A 13,403-nucleotide genomic window follows, 5' to 3' on the forward strand; every position below is an offset into this window, starting at 1 on the left:
AAACAGAAAAGACAACCAACCGTTCGTAAAATCGGCACAAGAACGTTGCTTTCTTGGTTTATTTCCAATATGGTGCCAGTCGTACCAACAGGTTGTTTTTATTGTATGTGGATGGTTCTGCCCGAAAATGAGCCACGCTCATATTGTGTTCACTTCTACGTCATATTCCGGTTGCAGGGTGTTCAGAGGGTTAATCATAATATTGTTTACTACTATGTCACATCAGTCAATCACTCGGTGTTTAGAGGGTTAATCAAAATATTGTGTTCACTATTTCATCAGAGCTGGTCGCTCGGTGTTCACAGGGTTAAAAAGCACATTAGTAGAGCAACATTATAATTTTGGACATAAGAGATTACGAAAGTGGTTTATTAATCTAGAAGGCGTTTAACATCTTACCTTTTCTGCACCAACTAGGCTCATAAAAGCAGGCATACACCATGCAGTGTGCAAAGAGGGGAGAGAGAGAGAGAGAGAGAGAGAGAGAGTGAGAGAGCAATGGGGTTATAACGTCCACACGACACAAACCAGGTCATTTTGGGACTAACATACATGTATAGCTTAATTTTATTTCAATAATTCGCTTGAGTGTAGGGGTCTTTAGCAGTGGGAGGAAACCGGAGGATCTGGAAAAAACCCACTAGGTTGGACAGGCGACCCCACTCCTTGCCTTGTCACATACAAACGGGGAATCGAAACCCCGCCAGTTGACTCAATGACAGACCATATGATACAGCACGCACATGCTAACCATTTGGCTATCCACACCCCCCCCCCCCCCCCAAAGAGGTGATATTTGGCTGTTCAGCAGTGGTTCTGCTTACCATCTTCAATTTCCATCTACCAAGGGTTCGTTTGCATCGATGCCAATATGTACATAAGACCCTATTTTTTTTGCCCACTCCAAACACCTAGACATTTATTTCTTTGCCAGGCTCTCCATCATATACAAATGACAACCGTTCTTTTGCATCCATGCCAATATCTTCATACCTGTAGGACCTTACGTTTTTTTGCCCACTCCGAAAATCGTCCTGTACCACTGACAAGGAAACTTTCTCGACACACGACTGGATCAAACCCAGGAACTCCTGTTTAGTGAACCAGCGCCTTACTCGCTGAGCCACATCCAAATTAATTTAGAACAGAACGTGTATCAAAACACAAACTGACATTTTGACTGACCATACAGAGCTACAACATTGTGAATCGTAAATGTTTGACTATTGGCAGCACGTCAAAGATCCCCTGTCAGATGGAAATCAAAATATGAGTAGGCATCAGTATGGCTGTCTTCATTAGTGATACATTATGTAAGATTTAGATAAAGAGTTGACCATTCTTGCTATCAAACATAGATAATGAAAAATAAATATATTGAAAATTTCAGTCTGATTAATTTATACTAAGATATGGATGTTTGTTGTTTTGATAAGAAAAGTATAGTCTGGTTTTCATTGCTACCATTGATACGATAATAATAAATTATTAAATGGTGATTCTGTTTCAATCCATTAAAAATCATGACCATCCAAAGATCTAGTGAATTGTTTATGGGCCAGGCATGTGAATCAATGTTTAATTTATAGTTTATATAACATTTAAGGCCAAATGAAAGACCTGCAATGGGCAGATATAGCTTTTACATAATGCATCTTTAAGTTAGATGACTTTATCCAGAAAAATATGATCATGTTTTATCTATCTCTGTGTTCACAATTAACAGTTGGTGCATAAGAAGTTGAACAACATTTCATAAACAGCATCAACAACGATACATCTGTTCAAATTCTTACTAGGTGATAATTGTGCAACCATTTCTGTGGGAACTGTTAAACATACTGTATCATTTAATGCATGGTAATATATTTAATAATTCTTTACTTACGATTGCATCCTAAATCGTGTACTGTCAAAATAACAAAATTTCTGTGTTTCAGATCTCCCTGAAAATAGAAGAAGTCAAAATAAGTTACCATGGAGAATTAAATTTGAGGCTGATGGGGAGGAGATCAGCCAGGTCTGGGGTATCATTTCCATATGGAAAATTTGTCTATAAGGAATTCTAGTAAAGTTAACAGTTGGGGTTTGGGTTAACTGCTCTTGGCACTAATAAGTTATAAGTTAACTGCTCCTGGTTCTAATCCTTGTGGATAGAAACTGGTTATTATTCAGCAGATGACTAACAGGCATATCATAAAATAAAGAGAAACTAATTGGAAGTTTAGGTGGCCGTACATGAACTGGTTAACATAGGGGTAGATATATTTTAATCTATACTAATATTTGTGACTTTCGTTTGTCTGTCTGTTCAGGGTTGGTGGCTACACTAGGTTGTCCAGGGGCTGTCCAGGGAGTAGCATAGGCCAGGTGTTGATGGATTACCACTTCTGGTTTCGGAGTTGACACAGAGAAGAGCCTAGATTTGCTTAACACTATGTATTAGACGCACCCCTTCTATAAATTAAAATATCTGGTAAAAAAAGTGCGCCTAATACATCGAAAAATACAGTACTTCTGATTCATGGCTAAACCCATGCAGCACCAGGTCAACTGCTAGTAATATGTCCAACCTCGTGGGTTTTCTCCGGGTTCTCCGGTTTCCTCCCACTGCTAAAGACCCCTATGCGCAAGCGAATTATTGAAATAAAATTAAACCATATGTTAGTCCCGAAATGACCTAGTTTGTGTCGAGTGGACGTTAAACCCAATTCTCTCTCTCTCTCTCTCTCTCTCTCTCTCTCTCTCTCTCTCTCTCTCTCTCTGCCTGTCCAACCTCGTGGCTTTTTCCTGGGACCTTCGGTTTTCTCCCACTGCTAAAGATCCCTATGCACAAGCGAATTATTGAAATAAAATTAAACCATATGTTAGTCCCTAGTTTGTGTCGTGTGGAAGTTAAACCCCATCTGTCTCTCTCTCTTGCTTGTAGCTACATGTGTACAACATGTCTTAATCGTTCTACTCTATACATCACTGTCATAATATAAGTAACTATTGTTTTTCTCATAAACAAACGAACCATGAATGGCTGAAGTTGACAAATATATGGTATTTACTTATAGGTCTAGACAAAACTAAAAGTAGGTAATTGGATTCAGTAACATCAGTGAGTATATTGTCATCAGAATTATCACAAGTCATACACAACTTACTCAGATTTACTGGTATTATTTAAACACACATTATGCAAGAGCTTAATCTGTCTATTGCAGGTCTTTCTTTAGGCCTGAATTGTTATCTAATCTATTAATTAGACATTTATTAACAAAACAAGACCATAATCGACTTTCGACTTTAGTAATGATGATCAAGGCTAGGCCCCCCCAAAAATTATTAAATAAAAAATTAAACCATGTTAGTCCTGAAATAACCTTAGTTTGTTTCAAGTGGACGTTGAACCCCATTAATTAACTTATCCAGACCTTAATCAACTCTCGATGTCATCACTAGCCTGCGATATTTACTGGATTATAATCCGATCTGCTGCTCAACACTCATTCATGATTAAATCAAAAAATGGATAGTCGAGACTATGTTTTTTATCGATACGACTTTAATAATGATGATCAAGGCTAGGCCTAAAATTCAATGGCTAAATTCTCGGTTCAGGGTGGATCAGTTTGACTGAAATGTTCAGCAAATTCCCTTTACATTATCTAGTTTTTATACGTCCACATTCATAATGTGAACGTATTATGCCGTCGCCCCTGTCTGTGTGTGTGTGTGTGTGTGTGTATGTATGTATGTGTGTGTGTGTGTGTGTCTGTGGTTCGCCTACAGGGCGCAATTCTTCATGGATTTTCTTCAAACTTGGTATACTTATTCCTTATACCCCAAGGAAGATCCCTATTGTTTTTGGTGCATGCCCGACCCCCCGGGGCAGAGCCACGCCCATTTCTAGTATTTGTTTGTTTGTCGTCTACAGGCCACATTTCTTAACTAATAATCTTGAAACTTTGCATACACATTCTTTGTACCCTAAGGAACATCCCTATCGTTTGGGGTGCATGCCCAACCCCCAGGGGCAGAGCCACGCCCATTTTCTTTTCGTGTGTCTTTGTGTCGCCTACAGGGCGCAATTCTTACTGGATTTTCTTCAAACTTGGTATACTTATTCCTTATACCCCAAGGAAGATCCCTATTGTTTTTGGTGCATGCCCGACCCCCAGGGGCAGAGCCACGCCCATTTCTAGTATTTGTTTGTTTGTCGTCTACAGGCCACATTTCTTAACTTATAATCTTGCATACACATTCTTTGTACCCTAAGGAACATCCCTATCGTTTGGGGTACATGCCCAACCCCCAGGGGCAGAGCCACGCCCATTTCCCATTTTCTTTTCGTGTGTCTTTGTGTCGCCTACAGGGCGCAATTCTTACTGGATTTTCTTCAAACTTGGTATACTTATTCCTTATACCCCAAGGAAGATCCCTATTGTTTTTGGTGCATGCCCGACCCCCAGGGGCAGAGCCACGCCCATTCCTTATATTTATTTATTTGTTTGTCATCTACAGACCGCATTTCTTAACGTATCAACTTTACATATTTATTCCTTATACCCTAAGGATGATCCCTATTGTTTTTAGTGCATGCTCGCCTCCCCGGGGCAGAGCCACGCCCATTTTTGTATTTGTTTGTTTGTCGTCTACAGGCCGCATTTCTTAACGTATCATCTTGAAACTTTGCATACTTATTCTTTGTACCCTCAGGAACATCCCTATCGTTTTGGGTGCATGCCCACCCCCCAGGGGCAAAGCCACGCCCATTTTCTTTTTCTATGTGTGTGTGTCGCCTACAGACCACAATTCTTAATCAATTGTCTTGAAATTTTTTCATATGAATTGCTTATACCCTAACGATGACCCCTATTGTTTTTTTACCCCCAGGGGCAGAGCCACGCCCATTTTCTTTTCTTTTTATGTCTGTGTGTCACCTACAGGCCACAATTCTTAATCAATCGTCTTGAAAATTTTTCATATGAATTGCTTATACCCTAAGTATGATCCCTATTGTTTTTGGTGCATGCCCGACCACCAGGGGTAGAGCCACGCCCATCCCTTATATTTATTTATTTGTTTGTCATCTACAGATCGCATTTCTTATCGTATCACCTTGAAACTTAGCATACATATTCCTTCTATCCTAAGGAACATCCCTATTAGTTGTGGTGAATACCCAACCCCCAGGGGCAGAGCTACGCCCATTTTCTTTTTTTATGTCTGTGTGTCACTTGCAGACCGCATTTCTTAATCGATCATCTTGAAATTTTTTTTAGACTTATTCCTTATAGCCTAAGGCTACGTTTTTACACTTATTCCTTAATCCTAAGGCTGGCCTCTATTATTATTTTTGGTGCATGCTCAACCCCTTGGGACAGAGTCACGCCTAATGTTTGTGTGTCTTGTGTTTTGCCTACAGGCCGCAATTCTTAACCGATCCTTTTGAAATGGGGATACCTATTCTAAACGTCATGCTTTTAGAATAAAGACATCGATTGTTTTAAAATAAAAATTGTGTTCTGTTAATGTGAACGAAACGTTAAACTGATAGCAGTCCTACAACCCAGTTTTATTTCACAGACCCTCAATGCAAACTGGACCATATCAAACAAAACAGGAATGTGGACGTATATTGCTGCGTTAGCGATGCTCTTGTTAACTATTATAGTGAGAATTGCCAGCTCTTTATCTAATCTCCCTTAATGTATCTTTAAAGTCCACTTTTTTGAAAATATCAAATTTTCAATGATGCATGTGGAAAGGCTTGATACTAATTCATCCTTGTCAGTTACATTCCTGGATCAAACCCCACAGTTGTTATAATCTACGCATTAAAGGGAGTTTAACATCCTCTCAATATTAATTAGAATTTTTTATTTTTATATTTCAGGGGTCTGTATTAGCAGTGGGAGGAAACTGTGAATATTCAGAGAACATCCATTTTATGTACAGATGTTAATGTAACCCATGACGATATACATTATATTCCATGGGACGCTGATTAGACCCTCCCCTCCTCTAACATTGGGATGTCGGTGGCCGAATGGTTTAATGTGTACACTTTAGATCAATGGGTCAATGGGTCAAGTTGCGTAGTTTCAATTCCCCTCTTGTACATGACAAGGAGTAGGGTCGCCTGTCCAACTTTGTGGGTTTTTCTCAAGGTCTTCCAGTTTCCTCCCACTGCTAAAGACCCCTATGCACAAGCAAATTATTAAATAACCTAGTTTTGTGTCGAGTGGACGTTAAACCCCATTTCTCTCTCTCTTGCTTTCTTCGTTAATTAAAAAGATCAAATTAGAGTTCGTGTCAAGTGGACTTTAAACCCCATTTCTCTTTCTCTGTTTCCTCTAATAAAAGAAGTAATACATGGAAATGTTATCAAGTTCGTGTATGAATCAATACCACATAAAATTGATCATAGGAAAACTTCCTGTTGGGGTGTGGTCGATTATAATAACCTGTTTTCTACATCAATTAATTATTCATGCTGAGATAAAAGAAAATACCAGACAAGACATTACATGACGATTGGGAATCAATTGGCGGTATTCCATTCAATCTGTGAAATTCTAACATTTGAAGGCTTTTATACAGTGATTCGTAACATTACAAATGAAATGAGGTTTAACATCCTCCTGCTCCTGATATTCGGTTACTAATAATAGGCTCGGTGGTACATGTATATACATGTAGCATAACATAAACAAAAACATTATAACTTTTTAAAAAAGTACCGGAAATAGGGGCAAATTAACAAAATAGCTCAATGCATAAATAAATAAATATACAGTATCTATAAATTGGGTTTAACGTCAACAGTGAACATAGCCCGATTATTTCAGGACTAACTTATGTTTATATCACGACCCCGTTTAGCAGTGCGACGAAACATTACAGAACTGGGACAGGCAACCCTGTTCCTTGGCACGTACAATAAATGAAATGAAATGAAATGTGGTTTAACATCCTACTGTTCTGTTCCGACTGGGCTAATGAAGATGGACATCTGCTATTCAGTGCGCTATGAGGGACATTTGGCCCAGACAGTTGTGCTACAGCCTACTCTAAAATTGAATTACAATTACCAAGGGTTCTTTTACGTGCATGCAAATGTGTACACAGGTTCTCTGGGTTTTTTTTTTATCCCATCTGAATAACTATACATTGTCCCTTACCAGGCCCTCTGCCCTGCACCACTGACAAGGGGGAACCTTGATGAACTTTCACATCCACATTCGGCGTGGTTTCCCCTTGTCAGTGATGCAGGACGGTCAAAATTGCCCTCAAATTACATTGCATGGCGTAAGGCTGTCTTCATTAGCCCAGTGTGAGCAGAACAGTATGATGTTAAACCCCATTTCATTTCATTGCGTTTCAATAGCCCGGTTGGTACAATTGAATAGAGACATGAAATAAAGACATTTGTAATGTATCCATTACAGACCTTGATACAATCATCATCATCCTAGGAAAAGTAATAACTATTTTACACAGATATTTTATGTTCAAAATATGATAAGATTTATTGCCCAGGTTTATGTATGGAGCCTCACCGATCTGACTTCTGTACCACATGTATATTTAAATATGAAAGGACGGAAATCTAATTCGATAAAATTGATTTTTGCTGTGGGAAGATTTACATTGGACGATCTTGATGGTGCTATGAACTGAGTTGATGTGATTACTAGGCCGTTACTGTATCTAATGCCTATTGATCTGGCAGTATAAAGTGAGTAGGGATTCAAAAGGTTGTATCTTGATTTTACGAAATTTTCCAAGAGTGCCAAAAATAGCACAGAGGTTAAGAATCAAAATGTCTTATAAAACCGTCACGTCAAAATTTTGTATGTAAAATGTCGTATTTCTGAAGCTTTTCTCAAATATTTATGTACAAAATGTATGTGTAGCCATTTAAACAGTATGTTATAACTATCCGCACATATCAAGCTCAACATTTAGTGCCGAAATAAGAAGTGAAACCTAGTTATTTGCAAAGACGTATCTCAGGAAAGTATTCACCTTTACCTGCTTCAGTTTCATAGATTTCACACAGTAGAGGCTCAACAGTAATTCTAATACTACGGAATTTAACCATAAAACAATACTGGCTATATTTTGTTTGATTGTAATGCTTTTGTAAGACAAAAAGTTGATTTTTTCAAGAAAATATGACATTTGGAACACCCCATATTCGACATTTTGAAACAGTATCTATGAAAACCCCCCTTTTATTGGCTTATAAATATGACAACCAGATGAAAAGATGTGCAAGAAAATTCTTATTCTGAAGAAGCAAAAAAGCGAATTTCGCAAAATATGCCAGAAACGACCTTTTTGACTCCCCACCAATGATAAGTAGCTATAGTGAGCATAGCTATACTATTGATCAGGCAGTAAGTAGCTATAGTGAGCACAGCTATACTATTGATCAGGCAGTAAGTAGCTATAATGAGCATAGCTACATGTATACAATGTTCTCTTATAGGGGAATGTGAATATCGTTATTATAACATGTAAAATTACTTACTACATGTATCCTATATTGAACCTGTAATCTAAGTAACAGTAAATTCTGATAAATCTGGATAAGTAAAAATGGCAGCTGTCAATCAATGTACAAGATGTAAACGTATCATGCCATGAATTCTTAGATCTCGTAATATACTTTTACTCAAACATATGTAAATCCGGGGAGTTGGATGACCGAATGGTTAGCGTGTGCGCGCTGTATCACAAAGCCTGTCATTGACTGATCTGGCGTGGTTTCAATTCCCCGGTTGTATGGACAAGGAGTAGAGTCTCCTGTCCAACCCCGTGGGTTTTCTCCGGGTCCTCCGGTTTCCTCCCACTGCTAAAGATCCCTACGCGCAAGCGATTTTATTGAAATAAAATTGAACTGTGTGTTTGTCCCGAAATGACCTACTTTGTGTCGTGTGGACTCTCTCTCTCTCTCATTTGTAAATCCAATTTTTTTAAATTATCTTTTAATTGTCTATTTTGTCGTAGAATTTAAATCATGTTGATATTTATTAATTAATGAAATTCAACATGGAGTGATATATATACTGTACATGTAATGATATTAGTTCTCCAGGATTATTTCCAGTGTGGTTTCTCCCTGTCGCCATGGACAACATATCAACGACCCATGTAGCCTACGCATTGATGTGCACGTAATAGAACCCTTGACAGTCGGAATGAGAAATAAGAGTAGGCTGTAATGCCGGGCAGAATTTCCCTCATAGCACACTCAGAGTTGGGATTTCAAATTTCTTTCCCTGTCTGCATTTTTACCAAAAATAAAGGGGCATAACTCTTAGTGTTATTTAAGCAGATGGATTCAGACCACAATTATGTATGCCTGTCTCCATGGCACTAGCCTAGTTCATGCATAAAAGTAGGATGTTAAAACCCCATTTCATTTGACTATGATATCTACATTAACCACTGATTGTTATGTAATTATTAGAATATCAAATCTTGCCGTTAATAATGTCTTATAGCTATTGATTACCCCGAATACGAGCAAAAAGAAATAATAACGTCACTTGTAATTGGTAACTTTTATGGTTAAAATATCGCATGTTCCAAAGAATAAAGAAATTATTTAATTTATAATGCTCATATGGTTTGCCAGAAACGAATAAAACTCATTTATAAAAAGAAGTACCATTACATAATGAACAATTTTTTTTATTAAGATCTAATTAATGTCATCTTTACCATTACCAGTGTACTACCACATACATGTTTGAGAAATTCCCTTATATTTACAGAGATTCTGTTTTTTTTAGGAATGTTCCTTTGTACTTAAAGAGATTTTTGTTCAAGTTTATGGACGATTTTGCTAAAAATGGCCTTGGAACATCAGCCTACTTTACAAGACTACAATTACAAATTAATAATCAATTCCGTCTACAGTCGACATTTGTAGACTCATAAATCATTTCATCACTATTATAAATATAAGCCTTGTGAAATAATATATTTGAGATGGTTAATCTATATTCTTTAGGGCAGATACAAAACTTCTAATATCCAATTATCTCTAGTAACACAGGGTTTATTTGTCTATTAACGTGAAAGTACGTTTTGCTATGTCAAATTAAATATACAAACTATTACTTTTTATATTGAATCGTTAGATTTTTATTACGCATTTATTCTTTGTGATAAGAAAGGATGAAAATAATTTGTATGACATACGTCTTTTAAGAGAAATGCCTTGCCTGCTTAAAGGAGCTAAATCGCTAATATTTGGGACCTAGAAATTGACACAAATGGATCGCAACGGATATAATAATGTAATATGAATGTATATAAACTGATTTACATTCGATCGTTTCTGTTTTTACTGTACATTCTAATCAGTTATGTTCGGCGAAATACGCCAGAAATCTCAATCGAATGGAAATCTCTAGCATCTGGTTATTCCAGTCTCTCCAGATAAGAATATGGTGTCACCATTTGACATGACTTGTGGAATGTCTAGTCTTGTTCTGCGAGTCCCTTGTCGCAAATGACACCGAAACGCATTATGGTAAAATGTTTATTTTGTCTTAAATATTGGACATCAGAAGCCCATCATTTCCCAGTAAAATCACAACATCAATGTTGATTTAAATTGACAAATCTTTCGTGTTTTCAATGTCGAAGACTTTGGATAATATTGAGTAAGAGACTTAGCTACTTTAATATAGCCCAAAATACTAAAATTTGTAAATGGAATAAAATGGGGTTTAACGTTTTCTTTGCCATCAACCTGGCTAATCAATTTCAAAATACATATCCACTACATATTTCCAACCATGGCACCATCAAATCAAATAAGCTATAACCATTTTGCCTTATCAAGAGTGACAGTGATAATAAAAACAAACGCTTTCAGGTGATGCAGAATTTAACAAACGATAAAAAAAACAAAGCACTTAATGTCATCCTATGATGGCCGATCTAATCGTTATAGTAAAAGCCGATTGATGGATAAAATACATTTAATAAAGTTATAAAAAAAATCAAACTAAACCATTAATATAGGCCCATGTTATACTATAAAAGCAACCTTTTAGTTCCATTAGTTTGAATTTAATGAAGTATAAAACATCAGAATTATTCGGTGGCATTCGTAAACCACTTAATTGCAATTTGTATAAAACATCAAAACTGATTAAGTATTCCAGTGATTTTTTTCATCTGTTGGATACGATCAATTGATTTGACAACTATAAAAGCATACATTTGTGGTGTTTTTTTGTCTTCCTGCATTTACTAGCATTACTGACAACAAAAACTTTATCCTTTATATGATAAAAGTAGTGAAGAGTGCTCGGAAAGTCAACCTTCATTCTCTTAAACTTTACAAAATTATGTCTAATTTCTAAAAAAAATAATTTTGGCAAGTCATTGAATTATTTCCCCTTGCCAAAAGAAAATGCTATAAAAATCTCTCAGGAAATAGCGTAAAAAAAGAGTCTCAACAATGTGCCAGACTTTACGCGATAAACAGTTTTCTTAGATAATATGGTAAGAACCTTGAGAATACAGTATAGATTTGAATCCACTGACTGATATAGACAATTCTAAATCCTATGTACATGTACATCTTATCAAGGCCTTCACGTAATACCCTGCATATTTTGGCACTAATTTTGATTGGGTACAAGCTCAGCTTGTGAGCCTATCAGATTCCTTGATCGTCGCGAATACCAAGTCTCGCTTTCAAGCTAAAATGTCTACCTGTGATAATCGAGTTGCAAAGTTCAAGGTTCATTCAATGTCAAGGTTTCTGTAGAGGTTGCTATGTCACAACCTCTGACTGGAAGCTACTGTTTATGTGTCTGCAGATAAGACAGCTATAAGTTCGGGAATTGTGAAGTAATCTAACAACGTCCAGATGTTATAAAACTCGCAGTCGTTGCTTCAGGAACATTGGTTTGGAAAAACAAAAGGCTGAAATGGGAGTTCTTCAAATACAACTTTTAATTGGAAATCTGTATTTTTTCATGAATATGGTATTTTTTTTCCAAGACTGCGACCAATTAACACCTTATTGTAAGTCATAGGGTTAAAATTTGCTCTTGTGAGAAGAGAGGGCAGGTCATCTTCTCCCCTCGTTATAAGAAATTGGTCTTAATAATGAAGCAATCTTTATACTGAGTTCGGGGGGTTGGGTTAAGCAGCCGAATGGTTAACGTGTGCGTGTTTGATCATAAGGTTTGTCATTGAGTCAAGTGGCATGGTTTCGATTCTCCACTTGTAGGGTAGGGTCACCTGTCCAACCTTGTAGGTTTTCTCCAGGTCCGCCTGTTTTCTCAACTCAAACGGCTAAAGACCCTTAGTGCTATATGTTAGTCCTGAAACGACCTAGCTTGTGTCAAGTGGACGTTAAACCCCATTTCTATCTATCTATTTACTGAGCTGGAATGTCCATGTACAGTGATATTCCACTATTAAGACCAGTGACAACAGTGATATAATGAAGCAATCTTTATATTGAGCTGGAATATACAGTGATTTTCCACTAAGACCAGTGACAGCAGTGATATACTGAGCTGAAATATACAGTGATTTTCCACTAAGACCAGTGACAGCAGTGATATACTGAGCTGATAAATACAGTGATTTTCCACTAAGACCAGTGACAGCAGTGAAATACAGAGCTGAAAAATACAGTGATATTCCACTATAGCCAGTGACAGCAGTGATATACTGAGCTGAAATATAGAGTGATATTCCACTATAGCCAGTGACAGCAGTGATATACGGAGTTGAAAAATACAGTGAAATTCCACTATAGCCAGTGACAGCAGTGATCATTATACTGAGTTGAAAGTTGGTAAATGTATAACCAATCAATGGTGACTTGATGTCAACGCTATACGACCAGTTAATACATTAATCAATTATTGAAGTTATTATGTTAACGTGGTCTATTAGTTAGTGTATTATTCTTAACCTTTACAAATGGACACCAAGTGTATTTTTATCTAGGAAATCAATAAGCTGATAATAAAAGAAACATCTGCTTTCCAATCTAATTCATATGGCCTTCAATATTAGAGAGACAGAAATGACCAGCCCCAATTTTAAACTATATAATTATGTCCCCTTGGTAAGGCCAAGGACATCCAAGGTTATTACATTTGCATGCATGACCATGGTGAAGAATCCAGATGTGTGATCCAAACCTTTTCCAAATAATTCCACCCCAATTTCATCTTTTCAATTAACCAAGAGAGAGGTGGGGGTGGGGGGGTTTGAACTCCACTCCACAAACTAGGGGTAATTTTGGGACTAACATAAGGTTCAATTTTGTTTCAATAATTCGCTTGACCTCCTACTCATTGTCACATAGAAACGGGGAATCAAAACCACACCACTTGACTTAATGACAGATCTTA

General features: G+C 37.1%; 1 protein-coding gene across 2 annotated transcripts in view; it reads right to left on the reverse strand.

Annotated features, from left to right (window-relative positions):
• LOC126816866 (uncharacterized protein ZK1073.1) overlaps positions 1–13,403 on the reverse strand; it is a 101,815-nt gene that overhangs the window by 50,369 nt on the left and 38,043 nt on the right. For both annotated transcript variants that reach the window (XM_050543657.2, XM_050543656.2), the window contains exon 3: positions 1,889–1,946. In XM_050543657.2, coding sequence (XP_050399614.1) covers positions 1,889–1,946 — 58 coding nt within the window. The remainder of the gene's footprint in view (positions 1–1,888; positions 1,947–13,403) is intronic.

The sequence above is a fragment of the Patella vulgata genome, chromosome 3 (genome assembly GCF_932274485.2).
Source record: "Patella vulgata chromosome 3, xgPatVulg1.2, whole genome shotgun sequence".
NCBI classification, from domain to species: Eukaryota; Metazoa; Mollusca; class Gastropoda; family Patellidae; genus Patella; species Patella vulgata.